The 23,769-nt window shown below is 48.5% G+C and overlaps 6 protein-coding genes and 1 pseudogene across 20 annotated transcripts in view; 5 read left to right on the top strand and 2 right to left on the bottom strand.

The window, feature by feature from the left end:
* Window positions 1–23,769, bottom strand: part of LOC133484589 (protocadherin alpha-C2-like) — a 285,315-nt gene that overhangs the window by 195,734 nt on the left and 65,812 nt on the right. The gene's annotated exons all lie outside the window — the stretch shown is intronic.
* LOC133485058 (protocadherin alpha-12-like) lies at window positions 454–4,519 on the top strand. The gene is given in 2 exon segments (XM_061788395.1): window positions 454–2,701; window positions 2,703–4,519. Coding segments are annotated over 2 exon segments (2,499 nt in total). The 5' UTR covers window positions 454–1,576; the 3' UTR covers window positions 4,077–4,519.
* Window positions 6,517–10,035, top strand: LOC133485059 (protocadherin alpha-4-like). Its single transcript, XM_061788396.1, has one exon. The coding sequence runs from the start codon at window positions 6,924–6,926 to the stop codon at window positions 9,360–9,362; it is 2,439 nt and encodes an 812-aa protein (XP_061644380.1). The 5' UTR covers window positions 6,517–6,923; the 3' UTR covers window positions 9,363–10,035.
* LOC133484600 (protocadherin alpha-4-like) lies at window positions 11,782–14,702 on the top strand (annotated as a pseudogene).
* On the top strand, window positions 15,646–18,252 carry LOC133484595 (protocadherin alpha-3-like). The gene has a single exon (XM_061787445.1). It carries the CDS (start codon window positions 15,739–15,741, stop codon window positions 18,202–18,204), a length of 2,466 nt encoding a protein of 821 aa, XP_061643429.1. The 5' UTR covers window positions 15,646–15,738; the 3' UTR covers window positions 18,205–18,252.
* Window positions 18,959–21,906, top strand: LOC133485188 (protocadherin alpha-8-like). The gene has a single exon (XM_061788602.1). The coding sequence runs from the start codon at window positions 19,495–19,497 to the stop codon at window positions 21,904–21,906; it is 2,412 nt and encodes an 803-aa protein (XP_061644586.1). The 5' UTR covers window positions 18,959–19,494.
* The window catches only part of LOC133485187 (protocadherin alpha-8-like), a 2,598-nt gene continuing 2,318 nt past the window's right edge, over window positions 23,490–23,769 (bottom strand). The window contains exon 2 of the mRNA XM_061788601.1: window positions 23,490–23,707. Coding sequence (XP_061644585.1) covers window positions 23,490–23,707 — 218 coding nt within the window. The remainder of the gene's footprint in view (window positions 23,708–23,769) is intronic.

Here is a 23,769-nt window from a genome sequence, read left to right as displayed (position 1 = left end):
ATCAGGCCTTCCGATTCTTTTTACTGATGAGAGGTTTGCATCTTGCGTTATGGCCTATATGTCTAGAAGTTTACAGAAAAATGCATCCAAACTAATCGGGAGAAGCTTCATCATGCAACAAGACAATGACCCAAAACACACTGCCAACACAACAAAGGACTTCATCAGGAGGAAAAAGTGGAAGGTCTTAGACTGGTCAAGTCAAGCACCAGACTTTAACCCAATAGAGCATGCATTTTACCTCCTGAAGAGAAGCCTGAAGGGAGAAACCCCCAGAAACCAACAAGAACCGAAAGAGGCTGCAGTAAAGGCCTGGAAAAGCATTTCAAATGAAGAAAGCGACAGTCTGCGCAGGCTTGATGCAGTTATTGCAAGTAAGGGTTACGCCACCAAATATGAAATATTATTCACTTGAAGTTCATTGAATCATGTCTGTTCCAATACTTTTGCTCACTCGAAAAGTGGGCGGCTTCAAACAAAAGGTGCTCCGTCCTGAGTTGGTTAACACATCTAAATGTAAATACCATGAAATGAAAGCTGGAATTGTGAACTGTCGCCTCATTTTCATCTTTTGATCTGATAGCCAAATGTCTTCAGTATGCAACAAAAAAAAAATAAACAAAGGAATTGTCCTTGCCGTTCCAATACTTTTGGAGGGGACTGTAATTTCATTCAGGTGTCTTGCGCAAGTTTACTGTCTTGAACAGTAGTCACGCTATAACTCCACATTCACTGGGAGAAAATATTCATGCCATAACTGACTTTTGGTGTTCATTGCGAGGAGGGTACGAACAATCTCAGAAACGTTGAACGATGCAATGCGAAAGATTGAGCCGGTTTTCTGCAGCACTGACGACGTCATCGTGAGGGTTTGAAATGTGGAGTCACTCTTTGATGACGCAAGGACAAAGATTGAATTGCAACTTTCAATCCATTTATGTCATGTGACGATGACAGTACATGGAAGAATATATTGACCTGCGGCGGAGCATGACAAGTAGTCGCACTTTGAGATGCGCTGTCCATGGTTCTCAAACATTTTTAATGGGTGGCTCGAAATTATTATTATTATTTTTTTTTTTTTGTCAGAATTAAATATGAATATATTTATCTACAGGTTTAGAAATATGTCCATTAGAATTGCTGAAAAAGTTCGATCTCTTGTTCTCATTGTTGTAATTGGACCAACTATAGTCTTCTACATGAAGGGAAGATTTTTTGGGGGGAAACTACGGCAACTTTTTGTTGTTGCTGTCTTGTTATTTATTATTATTATTGTTGTTATCGAGTTTCGTGGATTGAATTGACACTGTCCGTCACTGCAAATAGTGTGAGAAGTTGGTTGTAGTTGACCCGAACGTCCACTAGAGGACAGAGTGGACCGTGGCATTGGAGCAGCCTCGTCCGCGGCGCGGGGCTCCTCCCAAATGTGCGTGATGTTTGTCGTCAGTGGAACAAAGAAGCTCAGACGGTGAAAGAGACCGATGCGACGGGGATCGCTCCACGGACTTGGTTTGGCTTTTTCCTTCATCTTCGGTGGGAAATCTTTTGGCAGCATTTCTAGCTCGTGTCTGGAATGACGCGTGCGGCGGGCAGATGGAGCTCTGTGCGGATGTATTTGCTCTTCGTGCTGCTGGAGTGTTACTGGGAAGCCGTGTGCGGCCAGCTCTCTTACTCCGTGGCGGAGGAGGTGAATGCGGGGACCGTCGTGGGAAACATCGCCAAGGATTTGAGCCTCAGCGTGCGGGATTTGGAGTCCCGCATGTTGCAGATCGTTGCGGGAACCCAGAGGAAATATTTCGAGGTCGACCTCAAGACTGGTGTCCTCTTCGTGAATGAGAGAATCGACCGAGAGGAACTGTGCAGAAAACAAGCCAAGTGTTCCCTCGGCGTAGAAGCCATGATTAGTAATCCGTTAAAATTGTACCGTATTGAAATAACAATAATAGATGTAAATGACAACCATCCATCATTCATGAGCAATTCACAGGTGATAAATATCACTGAAAACACAGCAGCAGGAGCCAAATTTCCTCTGCACCGAGCTCATGATGCTGACGTGGGTAAGAATTCCGTCAATTCATACAAGCTCAGCCAGAATGAACATTTCTCTCTTGAGGCGCAGAAAGGCGAAAGTGTGACGCCAGAATTAGTGCTGCAGAAGCTTTTGGACCGAGAAAAACAGGCCGTGATCACACTCACGTTGACGGCAATTGATGGAGGAACGCCGGCAAAATCGGGCACGATGACCATTGTTGTCAACGTGTTAGATATTAATGATAATGCTCCTGTATTCCGTCAAAATCTGTACAAAGCTCAGATATATGAGAATATTAAAATTGACACGTCAATCATAACGTTAAACGCTACTGATTTAGATGCAGGACAAAACGGGCAGGTGTTCTATTCTTTGAGTGAAGTCGGTAGAGGGGAACAGAATGATTTATTTGCAATAGAGAAGACAACTGGCACTGTAACAAACATTAAGAATTTAGATTTTGAAGATGAAAATGTCTTTGAAATAAGAGTACAAGCCAGTGATGGGGCAAGGACTTCATACACCAAATTATTGATCGAGGTTTTCGATGTCAATGACAATGCCCCTGAAATTTCAGTGACATCTTTGATGAGCACAGTGAAAGAAGACGCGACAATCGGCACCGCCATTGCAATTGTGTCTGTGCTGGACAAAGATGGCGGAAAAAAACGGTTTGGTGCACTGTCGAATGAAGAATAATGCGCCTTTTAAACTGGAGTCCAATTATAAGAACTCCTTTTCCTTGGTTGTCGGCGGTCCTCTCGACAGAGAGAGCGTATCTGCGTACAACGTCAGCATCATCGCAAGCGACGAAGGCGCTCCACCTCTGTCCGGCACCAGCGTTATTCGCGTGCACGTCTCAGACGTCAACGACAACAAGCCTCGCTTCTCGGAGCCCCTCGTTAATGTTTACATCAAAGAAAATAGTCCGCCGGGAGCGGTGATACATAAAGTGACTGCGGTCGATGACGACGTCGATCAAAACGGGCGCCTGACTTACTCGTTGCTGCAAAGTAGCACCGACTCGATTCCGATAACGACGATGCTAAGCATCGACTCGGAGAGCGGCGACATCGTCACTTTGCAGTCGTTCGACTACGAGACGCTGAAGACGTTGGAGTTCAAGGTTCAGGCCGCAGACCGCGGCGTTCCGCTGCTGAGCGGCGAGGCGAGCGTCAACGTTTTCATCCTGGACGAGAACGACAACAGTCCCGGCATCCTGCCGCCCTATTCCGAGCACGGCTCGGCGAACGGCGAGAGCGTCCCCTATTCCGCCGAAGCGGGCTACTTTGTGGCCAAGATCAGGGCCGTGGACGCGGACTCGGGATACAACGCGCTGCTCTCCTATCACCTGTCCGAGCCCAAAGGCGGCGGCGGCGGCGGCGGCGAGCTCTTCCGGATCGGAAGCGGCACCGGGGAGATTCGGACCAAGAGGAGAATGAGTGACGATGACCTGAAAAGTCACCCCTTGGTGGTGTTGGTGTGCGATCACGGAGAAGCCTCCCTGTCGGCTACTGTGTCTATTGATGTGCTGGTGCTGGAAAGCACAGCCGACATCCGCACTCAGTTCAGACACGTGCCCAGAAAGGAGGAGAGCTTCTCCCGTTTCCACTTGTATCTGCTCATCGCCATTGCGGCCGTGTCGCTCGTCTTTCTGCTCAGCCTGCTGGCTTTCGTGGCCTTCAAGTGCCGCGGACGGACGGACGGCGCCCCGATGATCGCCGCCCACCCCGACGGGAGCTGGTCTTACTCCCAAGCCACTCAGCAGTATGACGTGTGTTTGGGCTCGGACACGCTCAAGAGCGACCTGGTGCTCTTCCCCTCGCCCTTTCCGCCGGGGGAAGCGGAACTCATCAGCATTCACGGCGGGGACACCTTCGGCAGGACTCAGACTTTGCCTCATAGCGAGAAGGTAGGCTGGCAATGTTTTTGTCTTCCGAGGTTCTTTGTATTTCTCGTCACGTGTCGATGTCGTGCGCATTCACGTGTCGCCAACAGTGCAACTCACATGAAGCACGAAGTTCTCGTGGTCTTTTGAAAAGTGACTTTGAAGCCGTTGAATTTCCGCATTGCTTTCTGTCAAGCTGCTCGACTACGAATCGCACCTGTGACCTCATTTATCGCGACGACAGCCCATAATCTTGACGTAACTTGTTCCGGGAAGGGAAAAGTGTGGAACGGTTCAATTATCGTGTGTTGTCAATGTACGCTGTGGAACGATGACACAAATGTGACGCTGAGTACTTAACATTTGAATCTGTTGACATCTGTAAAGGTGACATCCTTCGATGAAAGAGTTTGTACCCGTTGAAATACATGGCGGCTTTTACGCATCACTCAGGAAGGTTTTTACGTGAACTACTACTAGCTTGTTGTCCGTGGTCCTGAAAAGGTGCTTTCTTTTCGACACATCATCAGGATTGTGTACGTGAATGAATTTACATCATGAGATGTACAGTCCCCTCCAAAAGTATTGGAACAGCAAGGTCAATTGCTTTGTTTTGCTTGTATACTGGGGACATTTGGTTTTTATATCAAAAGATGAATATGAGACAAAGTCTGAAGTCCAGCTTTTATTTCATGGTATGTTCATCTAGATATGTTGAACAACTGAGGACAGAGCACCGTTTGTTTGAGGACACCCACTTTTCAAGTGAGCAAAAGTATTGGAACAGACATGATTCAATGAACTTCAAGTGAATAATATTTCATATTTGGTGGCATAACCCTTACTTGCAATAACGGCATCAAGCCTGCCACCCATTGACTTCACCAGACTGTTTGTCGCATTCTTCATTTGAAATGCTTTTCCAGGCCTTTACTGCAGCCTCTTTCGGTTCTTGTTTGGTTCTGTAGGTTTCTCCCTTCAGGCTCCTCTTCAGGAGGTAAAATGCATGCTCTATTGGGTTAAGGTCCGATTATTGACTTGGCCATTCAAACACCTTCCACTTTTTCCTCCTGATGAAGTCCTTTGTTGTGTTGGCAGTGTGTTTTGGGTCATTGTCTTGTTGCATGATGAAGCTTCACCCAATTAGTTTGGATGCATTTTTCTGTAAACTTCTAGACATTTAGGCCATAACGCAAGATGCAAACCTCTCATCAGTAAAAAGAAATTGAAGGCCAGATTGGATTTTTGCAAAGAACTACAAAGAGGAGCCACAAAGGTTTTGGAACAAAGTTTTATGGACTGATGAGACCAAGATTAACCCCTACCAAAGTGATGGAAAGGCCAAAGTATGGAGAAAAAAATGATCTGCTTATGATTCAAAACACACAAGGTCATCTGTGAAGCATGGTGGAGGTCAATTCATGGCTTGAACGGGCTCACTACATGTAACTCATGATGGGAGCAGCAGAATGAATTCTCAAGTCTACAAAACCATTTTGTCTGGCAATTTACAGAAAAATGCATCCAAACTAATCGGGAGAAGCTTCGTCATGCAACAAGACAATGACCCAACACAACAAAGGACTTTATCAGAGGGAAAAAGTGGAATGTCTTTGACTGGTCAAGTCAGTCACCAGACTTTAACCCAATTGAGCATGCATGTTACCTCCTGAAGTGGAGCCTAAAGGGAGAAACCCCCAGAAACCAACAAGAACGGAAAGAGGCTGCAGTACAGGCCTGGAAAAGCATTTCAAATGAAGAATGCGACAGTCTGCGCAGGCTTGATGCAGTTATTGCAAGTAATGGTTACGCCACCAAATATGAAATATTATTCACTTGCAGTTCATTGAATCATGTCTGTTCCAATACTTTTGCTCACTCGAAAAGTGGGCGGCTTCAAACAAAAGGTGCTCCGTCCTGAGTTGGTTAACACATCTAAATGTAAATACCATGAAATGAAAGCTGGAATTGTGAACTGTCGCCTCATTTTCATCTTTTGATCTGATAGCCAAATGTCTTCAGTATGCAACAAAAAAAACAAAAACAAAGGAATTGTCCTTGCCGTTCCAATACTTTTGGAGGGGACTGTAATTTCATTCAGGTGTCTTGCGCAAGTTTACCGTCTTGAACAGTAGTCACGCTATAACTCCACATTCACTGGGAGAAAATATTCATGCCATAACTGACTTTTGGTGTTCATTGTGAGGAGGGTACGAACAATCTCAGAAACGTTGAACGATGCAATGCGAAAGATTGAGCCGGTTTTCTGCAGCACTGACGACGTCATCGTGAGGGTTTGAAATGTGGAGTCACTCTTTGATGACGCAAGGACAAAGATTGAATTGCAACTTTCAATCCATTTATGTCATGTGACGATGACAGTACATGGAAGAATATATTGACCTGCGGCGGAGCATGACAAGTAGTCGCACTTTGAGATGCGCTGTCCATGGTTCTCAAACATTTTTAATGGGTGGCTCGAAATTATTATTATTTTTTTTTTGTGTCAGAATTAAATATTCATATATTTATCTACAGGTTTAGAAATATGTCCATTAGAATTGCTGAAAAAGTTCGATCTCTTGTTCTCATTGTTGTAATTGGACCTACTATAGTCTTCTACATGAAGGGAAGATTTTTGGGGGGGAAACTACGGCAACTTTTTGTTGTTGCTGTCTTGTTATTTATTATTATTATTGTTGTTATCGAGTTTCGTGGATTGAATTGACACTGTCCGTCACTGCAAATAGTGTGAGAAGTTGGTTGTAGTTGACCCGAACGTCCACTAGAGGACAGAGTGGACCGTGGCATTGGAGCAGCCTCGTCCGCGGCGCGGGGCTCCTCCCAAATGTGCGTGATGTTTGTCGTCAGTGGAACAAAGAAGCTCAGACGGTGAAAGAGACCGATGCGACGGGGATCGCTCCACGGACTTGGTTTGGCTTTTTCCTTCATCTTCGGTGGGAAATCTTTTGGCAGCATTTCTAGCTCGTGTCTGGAATGACGCGTGCGGCGGGCAGATGGAGCTCTGTGCGGATGTATTTGCTCTTCGTGCTGCTGGAGTGTTACTGGGAAGCCGTGTGCGGCCAGCTCTCTTACTCCGTGGCGGAGGAGGTGAATGCGGGGACCGTCGTGGGAAACATCGCCAAGGATTTGAGCCTCAGCGTGCGGGATTTGGAGTCCCGCATGTTGCAGATCGTTGCGGGAACCCAGAGGAAATATTTCGAGGTCGACCTCAAGACTGGTGTCCTCTTCGTGAGTGAGAGAATCGACCGAGAGGAACTGTGCAGAAAACAAGCCAAGTGTTCCCTCGGCGTAGAAGCCATGATTAGTAATCCGTTAAGATTGTACCGTATTGAAATAACAATATTAGATGGAAATGACAATTATCCAGTATTTTCTAGCCATGCACAGGTGCTAAACATTAGTGAAACTACAGCAATAGGATCGAAATTTCCTCTGCACGCAGCTCATGATGCAGACGTGGGTAAGAATTCCGTCAATTCATACAAGCTCAGCCAGAATGAACATTTCTCTCTTGAGGCGCAGAAAGGCGAAAGTGTGACGCCAGAATTAGTGCTGCAGAAGCTTTTGGACCGAGAAAAACAGGCCGTGATCACACTCACGTTGACGGCAATTGATGGAGGAACGCCGGCAAAATCGGGCACGATGACCATTGTTGTCAACGTGTTAGATAGCAACGACAATGCTCCTGTATTTAGTCAAAATCTGTACAAAGCGAGTGTACATGAGAATATTGCGATTGGCACATCCATAATAACGTTAAATGCGACTGATTTAGATGCGGGAGAAAATGGACAAGTGTTCTATTCTTTCAGTGCAGGAGGACGAGTGGAAGAAACAAATATGTTTTTTATTGATGAAAAAAGTGGAACAGTAAGAACGAAGGAAAATATTGACTTTGAACAAACAAATGCATTTGAACTCCGAATACAAGCCAGTGATGGCGGCTCATCTCCGTTAACCTCTCACGCCAAATTGCTGATCGAGGTTTTCGATGTCAATGACAATGCCCCTGAAATTTCAGTGACATCTTTGATGAGCACAGTGAAAGAAGACGCGACAATCGGCACCGCCATTGCAATTGTGTCTGTGCTGGACAAAGATGGCGGAAAAAACGGTTTGGTGCACTGTCGAATGAAGAATAATGCGCCTTTTAAACTGGAGTCCAATTATAAGAACTCCTTTTCCTTGGTTGTCGGCGGTCCTCTCGACAGAGAGAGCGTATCTGCGTACAACGTCAGCATCATCGCAAGCGACGAAGGCGCTCCGCCTCTGTCCGGCACCAGCGTTATTCGCGTGCACGTCTCAGACGTCAACGACAACAAGCCTCGCTTCTCGGAGCCCCTCGTTAATGTTTACATCAAAGAAAATAGTCCGCCGGGAGCGCTGATACATAAAGTGACTGCGGTCGATGACGACGTCGATCAAAACGGGCGCCTGACTTACTCGTTGCTGCAAAGTAGCACCGACTCGATTCCGATAACGACGATGCTAAACATCGACTCGGAGAGCGGCGACATCGTCACTTTGCAGTCGTTCGACTACGAGACGCTGAAGACGTTGGAGTTCAAGGTTCAGGCCGCAGACCGCGGCGTTCCCCCGCTCAGCGGCGAGGCGAGCGTCAACGTTTTCATCCTGGACGAGAACGACAACAGTCCCGGCATCCTGCCGCCCTATTCCGAGCACGGCTCGGCGAACGGCGAGAGCGTCCCCTATTCCGCCGAAGCGGGCTACTTTGTGGCCAAGATCAGGGCCGTGGACGCGGACTCGGGATACAACGCGCTGCTCTCCTATCACCTGTCCGAGCCCAAAGGCGGCGGCGGCGGCGGCGGCGAGCTCTTCCGGATCGGAAGCGGCACCGGGGAGATTCGGACCAAGAGGAGAATGAGTGACGATGACCTGAAAAGTCACCCCTTGGTGGTGTTGGTGTGCGATCACGGAGAAGCCTCCCTGTCGGCTACTGTGTCTATTGATGTGCTGGTGCTGGAAAGCACAGCCGACATCCGCACTCAGTTCAGACACGTGCCCAGAAAGGAGGAGAGCTTCTCCCGTTTCCACTTGTATCTGCTCATCGCCATTGCGGCCGTGTCGCTCGTCTTTCTGCTCAGCCTGCTGGCTTTCGTGGCCTTCAAGTGCCGCGGGCGGACGGACGGCGCCCCGATGATCGCCGCCCACCCCGACGGGAGCTGGTCTTACTCCCAAGCCACTCAGCAGTATGACGTGTGTTTGGGCTCGGACACGCTCAAGAGCGACCTGGTGCTCTTCCCCTCGCCCTTTCCGCCGGGGGAAGCGGAACTCATCAGCATTCACGGCGGGGACACCTTCGGCAGGACTCAGACTTTGCCTCATAGCGAGAAGGTAGGCTGGCAATGTTTTTGTCTTCCGAGGTTCTTTGTATTTCTCGTCACGTGTTGATGTCGTGCGCATTCACGTGTCGCCAACAGTGCAACTCACATGAAGCACGAAGTTCTCGTGGTCTTTTGAAAAGTGACTTTGAAGCCGTTGAATTTCCGCATTGCTTTCTGTCAAGCTGCTCGACTACGAATCGCACCTGTGACCTCATTTATCGCGACGACAGCCCATAATCTTGACGTAACTTGTTCCGGGAAGGGAAAAGTGTGGAACGGTTCAATTATCGTGTGTTGTCAATGTACGCTGTGGAACGATGACACAAATGTGACGCTGAGTACTTAACATTTGAATCTGTTGACATCTGTAAAGGTGACATCCTTCGATGAAAGAGTTTGTACCCGTTGACATACATGGCGGCTTTTACGCATCACTCAGGAAGGTTTCTACGTGAACTACTACTAGCTTGTTGTCCGTGGTCCTGAAAAGGTGCTTTCTTTTCGACACATCATCAGGATTGTGTACGTGAATGAATTTACATCTTGAGATGGACAGTCCCCTCCGAAAGTATTGGAACAGCAAGGTCAATTGCTTTGTTTTGCTTGTATACTGGGGACATTTGGTTTTCGTATCAAAAGATGAATATGAGACAAAGTCTGAAGTCCAGCTTTTATTTCATGGTATGTTCATCTAGATATGTTGAACAACTGAGGACAGAGCACCGTTTGTTTGAGGACACCCACTTTTCAAGTGAGCAAAAGTATTGGAACAGACATGATTCAATGAACTTCAAGTGAATAATATTTCATATTTGGTGGCATAACCCTTACTTGCAATAATGGCATCAAGCCTGCCACCCATTGACTTCACCAGACTGTCTGTCGCATTCTTCATTTGAAATGCTTTTCCAGGCCTTTTCTGCAGCCTCTTTCAGTTCTTGTTGGTTTCTGGGGGTTTCTCCCTTCAGGCTCCTCTTCAGGAGGTAAAATGCATGCTCTATGGGGTTAAGGTCTGGTGACTGACTTGGCCAGTCAAACACCTTCCACTTTTTCCTCCTGATGAAGTCCTTTGTTGTGTTGGCAGTGTGTTTTGGGTCATTGTCTTGTTGCATGATGAAGCTTCTCCCAATTAGTTTGGATGCATTTTTCTGTAAACTTCTAGACATTTAGGCCATAACGCAAGATGCAAACCTCTCATCAGTAAAAAGAAATTGAAGGCCAGATAGGATTTTTGCAAAGTAGTACAGAGAGGAGCCACAAAGGTTTTGGAACAAAGTTTTATGGACTGATGAGACCAAGATTAACCCCTACCAAAGTGATGGAAAGGCCAAAGTATGGAGAAAAAAATGATCTGCTTATGATTCAAAACACACAAGGTCATCTGTGAAGCATGGTGGAGGTCAATTCATGGCTTGAACGGGCTCACTACATGTAACTCATGATGGTAGCAGCAGAATGAATTCTCAAGTCTACAAAACCATTTTGTCTGGCAATTTACAGAAAAATGCATCCAAACTAATCGGGAGAAGCTTCGTCATGCAACAAGACAATGACCCAACACAACAAAGGACTTTATCAGAGGGAAAAAGTGGAATGTCTTTGACTGGTCAAGTCAGTCACCAGACCTTAACCCAATTGAGCATGCATGTTACCTCCTGAAGTGGAGCCTAAAGGGAGAAACCCCCAGAAACCAACAAGAACCGAAAGAGGCTGCAGTAAAGGCCTGGAAAAGCATTTCAAATGAAGAAAGCGACAGTCTGCGCAGGCTTGATGCAGTTATTGCAAGTAAGGGTTACGCCACCAAATATGAAATATTATTCACTTGAAGTTCATTGAATCATGTCTGTTCCAATACTTTTGCTCACTCGAAAAGTGGGCGGCTTCAAACAAAAGGTTGGTTAACACATCTCGATCTAAATAGCAGGACATGAAAGCTGGAATTGGGAACTGTCGCCTCATTTTCATCTTTTGATCTGATACCCAAATGTCTTCAGTATGCAACAAAAACAAAGGAATTGTCCTTGCCGTTCCAATACTTTTGGAGGGGACTGTAATTTCATTCAGGTGTCTTGCGCAAGTTTACCGTCTTGAACAGTAGTCACGCTATAACTCCACATTCACTGGGAGAAACTATTCATGCCATAACTGACTTTTGGTGTTCATTGCGAGGAGGGTACGAACAATCTCAGAAACGTTGAACGATGCAATGCGAAAGATTGAGCCGGTTTTCTGCAGCACTGACGACGTCATCGTGAGGGTTTGAAATGTGGAGTCACTCTTTGATGACGCAAGGACAAAGATTGAATTGCAACTTTCAATCCATTTATGTCATGTGACGATGACAGGACATGGAAGAATATATTGACCTGCGGCGGAGCATGACAAGTAGTCGCACTTTGGGATGCGCTGTCCATGGTTCTCAAACATTTTTAATGGGTGGCTCGAAATTATTATTATTATTTTTTTTTTTTGTGTCAGAATTAAATATTCATATATTTATCTACAGGTTTAGAAATATGTCCATTAGAATTGCTGAAAAAGTTCGATCTCTTGTTCTCATTGTTGTAATTGGACCAACTATAGTCTTCTACATGAAGGGAAGATTTTTTGGGGGGAAACTACGGCAACTTTTTGTTGTTGCTGTCTTGTTATTTATTATTATTATTGTTGTTATCGAGTTTCGTGGATTGAATTGACACTGTCCGTCACTGCAAATAGTGTGAGAAGTTGGTTGTAGTTGACCCGAACGTCCACTAGAGGACAGAGTGGACCGTGGCATTGGAGCAGCCTCGTCCGCGGCGCGGGGCTCCTCCCAAATGTGCGTGATGTTTGTCGTCAGTGGAACAAAGAAGCTCAGACGGTGAAAGAGACCGATGCGACGGGGATCGCTCCACGGACTTGGTTTGGCTTTTTCCTTCATCTTCGGTGGGAAATCTTTTGGCAGCATTTCTAGCTCGTGTCTGGAATGACGCGTGCGGCGGGCAGATGGAGCTCTGTGCGGATGTATTTGCTCTTCGTGCTGCTGGAGTGTTACTGGGAAGCCGTGTGCGGCCAGCTCTCTTACTCCGTGGCGGAGGAGGTGAATGCGGGGACCGTCGTGGGAAACATCGCCAAGGATTTGAGCCTCAGCGTGCGGGATTTGGAGTCCCGCATGTTGCAGATCGTTGCGGGAACCCAGAGGAAATATTTCGAGGTCGACCTCAAGACTGGTGTCCTCTTCGTGAGTGAGAGAATCGACCGAGAGGAACTGTGCAGAAAACAAGCCAAGTGTTCCCTCGGCGTAGAAGCCATGATTAGTAATCCGTTAAGATTGTACCGTATTGAAATAACAATATTAGATGGAAATGACAATTATCCAGTATTTTCTAGCCATGCACAGGTGCTAAACATTAGTGAAACTACAGCAATAGGATCGAAATTTCCTCTGCACGCAGCTCATGATGCAGACGTGGGTAAGAATTCCGTCAATTCATACAAGCTCAGCCAGAATGAACATTTCTCTCTTGAGGCGCAGAAAGGCGAAAGTGTGACGCCAGAATTAGTGCTGCAGAAGCTTTTGGACCGAGAAAAACAGGCCGTGATCACACTCACGTTGACGGCAATTGATGGAGGAACGCCGGCAAAATCGGGCACGATGACCATTGTTGTCAATGTGTTAGATAGCAACGACAATGCTCCTGTATTTAATCAAAATCTGTACAAAGCGAGTGTACATGAGAATATTGCGATTGGCACATCAATAATAACGTTAAATGCGACTGATTTAGATGCGGGAGAAAATGGACAAGTGTTCTATTCTTTCAGTGCAGGAGGACGAGTGGAAGAAACAAATATGTTTTTTATTGATGAAAAAAGTGGAACAGTAAGAACGAAGGAAAATATTGACTTTGAACAAACAAATGCATTTGAACTCCGAATACGAGCCAGTGATGGCGGCTCATCTCCGTTAACCTCTCACGCCAAATTGCTGATCGAGGTTTTCGATGTCAATGACAATGCCCCTGAAATTTCAGTGACATCTTTGATGAGCACAGTGAAAGAAGACGCGACAATCGGCACCGCCATTGCAATTGTGTCTGTGCTGGACAAAGATGGCGGAAAAAAACGGTTTGGTGCACTGTCGAATGAAGAATAATGCGCCTTTTAAACTGGAGTCCAATTATAAGAACTCCTTTTCCTTGGTTGTCGGCGGTCCTCTCGACAGAGAGAGCGTATCTGCGTACAACGTCAGCATCATCGCAAGCGACGAAGGCGCTCCGCCTCTGTCCGGCACCAGCGTTATTCGCGTGCACGTCTCAGACGTCAACGACAACAAGCCTCGCTTCTCGGAGCCCCTCGTTAATGTTTACATCAAAGAAAATAGTCCGCCGGGAGCGCTGATACATAAAGTGACTGCGGTCGATGACGACGTCGATCAAAACGGGCGCCTGACTTACTCGTTGCTGCAAAGTAGCACCGACTCGATTCCGATAACGACGATGCTAAGCATCGACTCGGAGAGCGGCGACATCGTCACTTTGCAGTCGTTCGACTACGAGACGCTGAAGACGTTGGAGTTCAAGGTTCAGGCCGCAGACCGCGGCGTTCCGCTGCTGAGCGGCGAGGCGAGCGTCAACGTTTTCATCCTGGACGAGAACGACAACAGTCCCGGCATCCTGCCGCCCTATTCCGAGCACGGCTCGGCGAACGGCGAGAGCGTCCCCTATTCCGCCGAAGCGGGCTACTTTGTGGCCAAGATCAGGGCCGTGGACGCGGACTCGGGATACAACGCGCTGCTCTCCTATCACCTGTCCGAGCCCAAAGGCGGCGGCGGCGGCGGCGGCGAGCTCTTCCGGATCGGAAGCGGCACCGGGGAGATTCGGACCAAGAGGAGAATGAGTGACGATGACCTGAAAAGTCACCCCTTGGTGGTGTTGGTGTGCGATCACGGAGAAGCCTCCCTGTCGGCTACTGTGTCTATTGATGTGCTGGTGCTGGAAAGCACAGCCGACATCCGCACTCAGTTCAGACACGTGCCCAGAAAGGAGGAGAGCTTCTCCCGTTTCCACTTGTATCTGCTCATCGCCATTGCGGCCGTGTCGCTCGTCTTTCTGCTCAGCCTGCTGGCTTTCGTGGCCTTCAAGTGCCGCGGACGGACGGACGGCGCCCCGATGATCGCCGCCCACCCCGACGGGAGCTGGTCTTACTCCCAAGCCACTCAGCAGTATGACGTGTGTTTGGGCTCGGACACGCTCAAGAGCGACCTGGTGCTCTTCCCCTCGCCCTTTCCGCCGGGGGAAGCGGAACTCATCAGCATTCACGGCGGGGACACCTTCGGCAGGACTCAGACTTTGCCTCATAGCGAGAAGGTAAGAAGACGATAGTGTATTTCTTGAACTTAACTGTAAAGCCATGGGACAGACACAAGGAGGAGGGAAATGCAACAGTTTCTGCAATAATGATTGCTAAAAGATGAAACTAAGTTATATTTCCTGGAGCTCCATCGTTGTGTGTGTGTGTGTGGGGGGGGGGGCGCATGGTTTCAGGCAGTGATTCAGCCAGGAGGTTGTGGCACCTTCGTGCACGCGCCGTGAGCGATCATCAGGGCTGCCACAGGAAATCATGCAATTGCACTCAAGTGGTCTGAAAATGATTGATTCATGACAAACATATATTTGTGCATCTATTTGCGCCAATGATGTATCGTGACTGGCATTCCAGTCCAATGAATCTGTGTAGCCACCTTTTGCTCTTCACACAACAGATTAGTTTGGTGCTCAAGCCAACAGGGCCAGATTGTAAACTGTCGTACACGGAGACAAGATCCTCATTCTTTCAGGATGTGTGCTTTTTGCGACCCTGTTTACGGCGTTGTGCCGTGCGACCTTTCCTTGTGTAAATGTTGGGAAACTGGTTTCAGATGCACGCGGTTCCATGATGGAAGTGAATGGAGCTGTTGCCGGTTCCTTGTTTGGAGAGCGCAGCAGCATACATGCGTCTGTCCATGGTCCTGAAACTTCAAAGTTTCTTAGTACTGTTTTCAGCAAAAATGAAATCATAGTTTTGTTTTGTTTTTTTGCCTCAACTACTTCATCATCTTCGCTGCTGAATTCCTTTCGGACATTGTCTCAAAATGATTTCCCCGTTTGTGCACTTTTGCCGGTGACGAGACACGGGCTGGCTTTGATCAATGTTGACGTCATCTGTGTGTGAACTTGAACGTTCACGTGCCATGAAATTGACACAGGACAGTATTGAGTACACCTTGCAGCTCTTACAGTTAAGGCAAGCGGCCACACGAGGGCAGTCGAGACCATCACATGCTCAAAGTCCGTCGGACTCCGCCCAAATGAAGGCGACTGTGCGTTTATTCCGGCTTTGTCACAAAACGGTGGGGTGGACGGACGAGTGCGACAGCGCGTCGCTCGCTTTCTGCTAAAATCACATTCTGTCCTTTCACTAAAATGAAGAATCATAGAGAGGACGTGGAGGACGCTTCCCTTACTGGTCAATTCACGTCGGATGCAACAATGTCGAGGAAGACGACACGGAGCTCACTGAGGATTTATTTGGCCTTTGTTCTGTTGGATTGTTGTTGCCCGGCGGCATACGGACAGCTCTCTTACACCGTTTCCGAGGAGGCAAAGGTGGGGACCTTTGTTGGAAACGTGGCCAAAGATTTCAACCTCAACGTGCACGAGTTGGACGAGCGCACGTTTCGGATTGTGAGTGGCTCAAAAAGGAAATATTTCGAGGTGAATGTGAAAACTGGCTTTCTTTATGTGAGTGAGCGCGTCGACCGAGAGGAGCTGTGCGCTCAGGCTGCAGCATGCACCGTCAATGTCGAGGCGGTTATCAACAAACCTTTAAAGCTCTATCGGCTGGAAATCAATATCGCCGACATTAATGACAATGCGCCGTATTTCCTGGAGAAGGTTCAGACAATTCACATCGCGGAGAGCACTTTGCCCGGGGCGACTTTTGGTTTCATCGGTGCGTCGGATCTCGACGTTGGGACGAATAGTGTGACTGCGTACACGATCAGTCCGAATGATTATTTTTCTCTCGATTCGCGCAAAGGGGGCGAGAGTGTGGCTTCTAAGCTCGTGCTGCAGAAGCCATTAGATCGAGAGAAACAACGTTCCGTTACGCTGACTGTGACCGCAGTGGACGGCGGGAATCCACCCAAATCCGGCACGTGTCAAATTCAGATCAACGTTTTAGACAATAACGACAATCCTCCTTTGTTTAGCAGTTCTCTGTATAAAACGCGGATTGCTGAAAACTCACCGCGAAATAAAACGGTCATCGCCTTGAATGCAGCTGACGCCGATGATGGCTCGAATGGTGAAATCGAATTTTCACTGAGGAGTAAAGGGCAGGATCGTGTTCTAGATTTATTTGGAATTCATCCGAAAACAGGCGTCATTTTTGTCAAAGGAAAAATTGACTATGAAGCAAATTCTGCCTTTGAGATTCACGCGCAGGCCACAGACAAAGGTCATCCGCCCATGTCCACTGATTGTAAAGTGCTGGTCGAAGTGGAGGACATCAATGACAATGCTCCCGAGATGAGCGTGACGTCACTGCTGCGCACAGTTCAGGAGGATGCCGAGGTCGGCACCGCTGTCGCTCTCGTCTCCGTCATGGACAACGACGGAGGAAGCAACGGTGTCGTTAAAGTTGCCATTGCAAATAAGACTCCTTTTCAATTGGACACAAATTATCAAAACTATTATTCGTTAATAGTCAATGGGCCGCTGGACAGGGAGACTCAAAGCGACTATAACATCACGATTGTGGCGATTGACGAAGGCGCTCCACCTCTGTCCGGCACCAGCGTTATTCGCGTGCACGTCTCAGACGTCAACGACAACAAGCCTCGCTTCTCGGAGCCCCTCGTTAATGTTTACATCAAAGAAAATAGTCCGCCGGGAGCGCTGATACATAAAGTGACTGCGGTCGATGACGACGTCCATCAAAACGGGCGCCTGACTTACTCGTTGCTGCAAAGTAGCACCGACTCGATTCCGATAACGACGATGCTAAACATCGACTCGGAGAGCGGCGACATCGTCACTTTGCAGTCGTTCGACTACGAGGCGCTGAAGACGTTGGAGTTCAAGGTTCAGGCCGCAGACCGCGGCGTTCCCCCGCTGAGCGGCGAGGCGAGCGTCAACGTTTTCATCCTGGACGAGAACGACAACAGTCCCGGCATCCTGCCGCCCTATTCCGAGCACGGCTCGGCGAACGGCGAGAGCGTCCCCTATTCCGCCGAAGCGGGCTACTTTGTGGCCAAGATCAGGGCCGTGGACGCGGACTCGGGATACAACGCGCTGCTCTCCTATCACCTGTCCGAGCCCAAAGGCGGCGGCGGCGGCGGCGACGAGCTCTTCCGGATCGGAAGCGGCACCGGGGAGATTCGGACCAAGAGGAGAATGAGTGACGATGACCTGAAAAGTCACCCCTTGGTGGTGTTGGTGTGCGATCACGGAGAAGCCTCCCTGTCGGCTACTGTGTCTATTGATGTGCTGGTGCTGGAAAGCACAGCCGACATCCGCACTCAGTTCAGACACGTGCCCAGAAAGGAGGAGAGCTTCTCCCGTTTCCACTTGTATCTGCTCATCGCCATTGCGGCCGTGTCGCTCGTCTTTCTGCTCAGCCTGCTGGCTTTCGTGGCCTTCAAGTGCCGCGGACGGACGGACGGCGCCCCGATGATCGCCGCCCACCCCGACGGGAGCTGGTCTTACTCCCAAGCCACTCAGCAGTATGACGTGTGTTTGGGCTCGGACACGCTCAAGAGCGACCTGGTGCTCTTCCCCTCGCCCTTTCCGCCGGGGGAAGCGGAACTCATCAGCATTCACGGCGGGGACACCTTCGGCAGGACTCAGACTTTGCCTCATAGCGAGAAGGTAGGAAAATCCCATTAACTCGAACGCTCATGCGATTCACACAGTAATTAAAAATAGAATGTTTTGCAGCTTGATTGTCCCACTTGTACGATTCGATTCTAGCTATGTAGAAACCTTTTCAAGATTGTAAAATACAAATGAAAGATGTGGATTAGGTTAGGTCCTTCAAATATACATAAAAGAGATCAATGGGATGAACTTATATTATAATACAATTAACTTAGAATGATTTCGTGAGCAATGAACTAATACAGATCAGACATGGAGTTATTTGTATTATTCTGAGTATATACGCCTTTCTTCAAGATCTGTGTTCGAAAGGCACACGGATTCCAAGTTCGGGATCTCGTGTGGCATGGAGTTTGGAACTTGCATAGTTTTAGCTCACAAGGGTCCTTGCTCGGTTGCGGCGAGAAGGACGAAGAGGACTGCAGGATTTGTGTATCATTTGTCAAAGGATGTCTGATGTCATGGGCAGCCCTAAATGAATATTCATGTGATTTTTAACTCGGAATATGTGACAGAGCGGCAATGATGTGTTCAACGGGGTCATTTACGCGAAGTTTGATTGTTTCGGAGCCTTCAGTCGCCTTTGGACAACTACAGCATCAACTATAACAGCATTGTGCGACGGTACTCTGTTGCCAAATTGCAGATGAAGTCGAGCATAAAGTGGAGTTGTTTTCTCAAAGCTCTGCTTTGAAATGAGGTTTCTTTTTTTTTTTTTTTTTTTTTTGTAAACTAACTCTTGAGACGCTCTCCGTGGTCCTGAAATGCATGCGTGCTCAAGTGCTGTCCATAGTTCTGATTTATTTCAACCCACTTCCTTAAAATACTGTGGGGTACCTTGAAATGAAGAGGGAGACACAAGCATGGGGGCGTAGTAGACAACTAATACGGGGAAATATATATTCTAAGCCTAGATATTATTCGGAATTGAAACAAAAAAAAAAAAAAAAAAAAAAGGGGTAAAGCGGGTTGCCGGCTCGCGTGTGTTCCCGTTCCTCATATTATTTCAACATCTCCATTTGACTTCAAACTGCATTTCCCCATAACGGTCACAAGGTGTCGCCGGAGACCGTGCTACAGAATTGCGTCCGCCGTGCAGAAACTCCTCCGACGTCGAAAAACGTCACGAACGGGGAGTGTTCAGCGTCGACTCAACCCGGTTAACAGTCAGACGAGCCACGCGAAGCGAACGGGAGCGGCAAGCGATACGTCGAAGGATATCCATTTGTATTTTGGTTTTCATTGCCTGTGGATATTTACCAAAGGAAAACGGAATTGGTGTTGTCGAGTTGAGCAGGAATGGCTTCTCCGGACCAGTGGCGAACCATCGGGGGCCTTTTTGTCACTCTGCTTTGTGTGTGCGGCCGGACCGCGGCTCAGATATCCTACTCCATCTCGGAGGAGGTAGACAAAGGGAGCGCGGTGGGAAATCTCGCCAAGGATTTCAACCTCAGCGTGCAGCAACTCCAAGCCGCGGGGCTGCGCGTCAACTCCGCGTACAAAAAGCGATATTTCGACGTCAATCTGCAATCTGGAATCTTGGTCGTTAGCGAGAGAATAGACAGGGAGGAGCTGTGCCCCAACGCGTTGAAATGTTCTTTAAATATCGAAGCCGCGTTGAGTCATCCGCGCAGGCTTCACCAAATCGAGGTTGTGATTCATGACGTCAATGACAACGCTCCGGTTTTCAGTCAACAAACCGCAACAATAGATTTGTATGAAAATTACTTTCTCGGGGAAAGGCATCCACTGCCACTCGCACATGACGCGGACGTGGGCGCCAACTCGGTGGAAACGTATCAATTAAAGCCGAACGAATACTTTGTCTTGGCTGCGCAAAGCAACGGCGGAAGTGCATCTGCCGAGTTACTGCTGCACAAAGCATTAGACAGAGAAAAGCAGCCGGTCGTCGACCTCACGCTTCTTGCCATCGATGGAGGAAAACCTCCCAAATCAGGCTCCATCCAAATCCTCATCAATGTCCTTGATGTCAACGACAATTCTCCTGTGTTCAGCCAGTCTCTCTACAAGGTCCGAGTTGTTGAAAATGCAGACATCGGCACGCAGTTGCTAAGGCTTTCCGCTACCGATTTGGACGATGGCGTGAATGGGCAACTGACCTATTCGTTTGCGGAAAGGGGGCGTTTTCACCCCGACCACGTGTTTGCCTTGGATGAAAATACAGGCGAGATCAGTGTTCGAGGTGATATTGATTATGAGGACACTCCAGCCTACGAGATTGGCGTTCAAGTGCGGGACAAAGGCGTTCCTCCTCGCTTGGCGCACAGCAAAGTCTTAGTGGAGGTCATTGACGTCAATGACAACGCGCCGGAAATCACCGTGTCGTCTCTCATGAGTCCTGTGAAAGAGGACGCCGAGATAGGCGCTGCCGTTGCCATGGTGAGGATTACTGATAAGGATGGGGGTCAAAATGGCCAGACCAAGTGCCTCGTTGTTGGATCTGTGCCATTCATGTTAAAGTTGAACTATAAAAATTACTACTCGCTGTTGGTTGCCGGGCCTCTTGACCGAGAGCGAACATCCCGGCATCTCGTCACACTCGCCGCCACTGACGAAGGAACGCCGGCTCGGTCCGCCACACGAGTCATCGACGTTCAAGTTTCGGATGTCAATGACAATCCGCCTCGTTTCGCCGAGCGTGAAATTAATATTTACGTGAAGGAGAATAGTCCGGTCGGAACGACGATTTACACTTTGACGACGACGGACGCCGATTCGGTTGACAACGGAAAAGCATCTTATCGTTTGATTGACAGTTCTTTTAAAACGACACAAACGGCTTCATTGATAAACATCGACTCGGAGAGCGGCGACATCGTCACTTTGCAGTCGTTCGACTACGAGGCGCTGAAGACGTTCGAGTTCAAAGTTCAGGCCGCAGATCGCGGCGTTCCCCCGCTGAGCGGCGAGGCGAGCGTCAACGTTTTCATCCTGGACGAGAACGACAACAGTCCCGGCATCCTGCCGCCCTATTCCGAGCACGGCTCGGCGAACGGCGAGAGCGTCCCCTATTCCGCCGAAGCGGGCTACTTTGTGGCCAAGATCAGGGCCGTGGACGCGGACTCGGGATACAACGCGCTGCTCTCCTATCACCTGTCCGAGCCCAAAGGCGGCGGCGGCGGCGGCGAGCTCTTCCGGATCGGAAGCGGCACCGGGGAGATTCGGACCAAGAGGAGAATGAGTGACGATGACCTGAAAAGTCACCCCTTGGTGGTGTTGGTGTGCGATCACGGAGAAGCCTCCCTGTCGGCTACTGTGTCTATTGATGTGCTGGTGCTGGAAAGCACAGCCGACATCCGCACTCAGTTCAGACACGTGCCCAGAAAGGAGGAGAGCTTCTCCCGTTTCCACTTGTATCTGCTCATCGCCATTGCGGCCGTGTCGCTCGTCTTTCTGCTCAGCCTGCTGGCTTTCGTGGCCTTCAAGTGCCGCGGACGGACGGACGGCGCCCCGATGATCGCCGCCCACCCCGACGGGAGCTGGTCTTACTCCCAAGCCACTCAGCAGTATGACGTGTGTTTGGGCTCGGACACGCTCAAGAGCGACCTGGTGCTCTTCCCCTCGCCCTTTCCGCCGGGGGAAGCGGAACTCATCAGCATTCACGGCGGGGACACCTTCGGCAGGACTCAGACTTTGCCTCATAGCGAGAAGGTAGGCTGGCAATTTGTATATTTTGTTCCGTATACCTGACTGCCTCTAGTCTGACGGTTAATAGCAACATATAAACTATCATAGCTTGAACACAAGTAACAACACGGTTGCTGATATCAAACTTCCCCAGTAGTTGTGACAACATATTGCTCGTCTCAAACATGTCTAAGCACAAGAATCACGCTTACAATCGTCAAATAATCATAATCTATCACAGATGGAGGAGCGAATTTGATTTTCCTCTGCATTTTGCACTCAGGCTGTAGGCTGCTATAAACCGGCTGGTGTCGGTTTCACACGAAGGCCTCGTGTGTTCCTTGTAATGTTGGCTCGACTCTGGTCGTCTCTGTGGTCCTGAACTTCCATTCTTTGCTTGACACGAGCACTCATTTTCTACTTGGCGCTGGAAAACAACAACTCAAATGTCACTGTCCGTGGTGCTGGACTTGCTGTTGGTACACTTTTGCGACTTCTTCATCTCATGTATCAGATTAGGAATCGATCCATCAGTTTCGTATCTGCCGCCGGCCGGTCCCGTTCAGAGCGGCGGGGAGCTGGAGCCGATGCCAGTTTACGACAGGCGAACGGCGGACTGCCCCCGTTGACTGGGCATCAGTCGATCGCAGTCACACCGTGACTGAGTGGGAACTGAAACCACACCGGCTGAAGTCAGGGGAGGCAAGATTTGCAGGAGTGTCAAACTCGTTTTTGTCACGGGGTCGGTACGGTTTCCCCCGGAGGGCCGTCGTGACTGTGGAACCATCAAATAAACGTTTAACTGCTTCATTTTGCGTTACGTATACACAACAAACTGATGGATCAGTCGTTCTGAAATCAGAACGAAGTCAGGGATAATAGTTTGTTCAACTTTGTAGTCACGTTACTGTAAAAAGGTGGTTGGTAACCAAAGAATGCTTGCATTATATCAACTGATGTATTTATTTGATTTGTATTTATCTATTTATTTATTTTGATGTATAGAATTTGACAAGTTGACGCAAATGATTTGCTCATGCGGGCCACATAAAACGATGTGGTGGGCCGGATGTGGCCCCCGGGCTTCGTGTTTGACAGCGACAATTTACACCATCGGTGACTCCAAATTAAGTGTGATCATTATGATTACACGTTGCAGTGGTGGTAGCAGTAAGAGTAACGTTAGAATTGATACATGTTTGTTTGTTTTGTTTGGCGTCAACAACATATGGGAAGAAGTTAGTTTTAAGTTTAAGCAGTCGTTTTTTGTTGTTGTTCTGAAGATGCTATTCACGAAAGTGGAAGATGATATGAAATATTTCCACGTGTTGTCAGCTGCCAGGGTTAAATACGTGATTTTGAAAGTTAATGTTGTTGTTTTGACGTCATTCTGTCACGTGTGACTGTAAAGAGAGAGACTTACCACCTTAAATTGACCACACGGGGTCGCAGGAGACCGTAGATATGAAGGAGCGTATTCGACGGCCCCTCAGTCGTTTTGCTCCGCCCCGGCTGGGGAGAAAGAAATCGTCACGAGCCGATAGTTGATGCGCAGAAGGCGCGCAGAGACGCACGGAAACCGCGCGACAGCAACGCTGCATTGGGCGGAATTATCTCCATGTGGAGAAATGAGAACGGAATTCCGCTCATCTCTCGCCGCATTGACGATGAGGACGCGTCAACAAAGACGGGATTTTTGGATGTTCTTTGCTTTGCTTCTTTGTGCTTCCGGCTCGCCCGCTGCGCAACTGTCCTTCTCCATGAACGAGGAGGCGAACAAAGGCTTCGTGCTGGGGAACATCGCCAAGGATTTCGACCTCAACGTGCACGAGCTGCACACCAGAGGTCTGCGTGTGGTCTCCAGCTACGGGAAAGAGTATTTCAACGTGAATTTACAAAGCGGTAACCTATTTGTGAACGAAAGAG

This window comes from Phyllopteryx taeniolatus, chromosome 10 (assembly GCF_024500385.1).
Source record: "Phyllopteryx taeniolatus isolate TA_2022b chromosome 10, UOR_Ptae_1.2, whole genome shotgun sequence".
Lineage (NCBI taxonomy): Eukaryota > Metazoa > Chordata > Actinopteri > Syngnathiformes > Syngnathidae > Phyllopteryx > Phyllopteryx taeniolatus.
This window is presented reverse-complemented; position numbering and strand designations above follow the sequence as displayed.

Excerpts from the sequence above, each read along its gene's own strand:
- LOC133485059 (XM_061788396.1), top strand. The coding sequence starts at position 6,924 with ATGACGCGTGCGGCGGGCAGATGGAGCTCTGTGCGGATGTATTTGCTC.
- LOC133484595 (XM_061787445.1), top strand. The coding sequence starts at position 15,739 with ATGAAGAATCATAGAGAGGACGTGGAGGACGCTTCCCTTACTGGTCAA.
- LOC133485188 (XM_061788602.1), top strand. The coding sequence starts at position 19,495 with ATGGCTTCTCCGGACCAGTGGCGAACCATCGGGGGCCTTTTTGTCACT.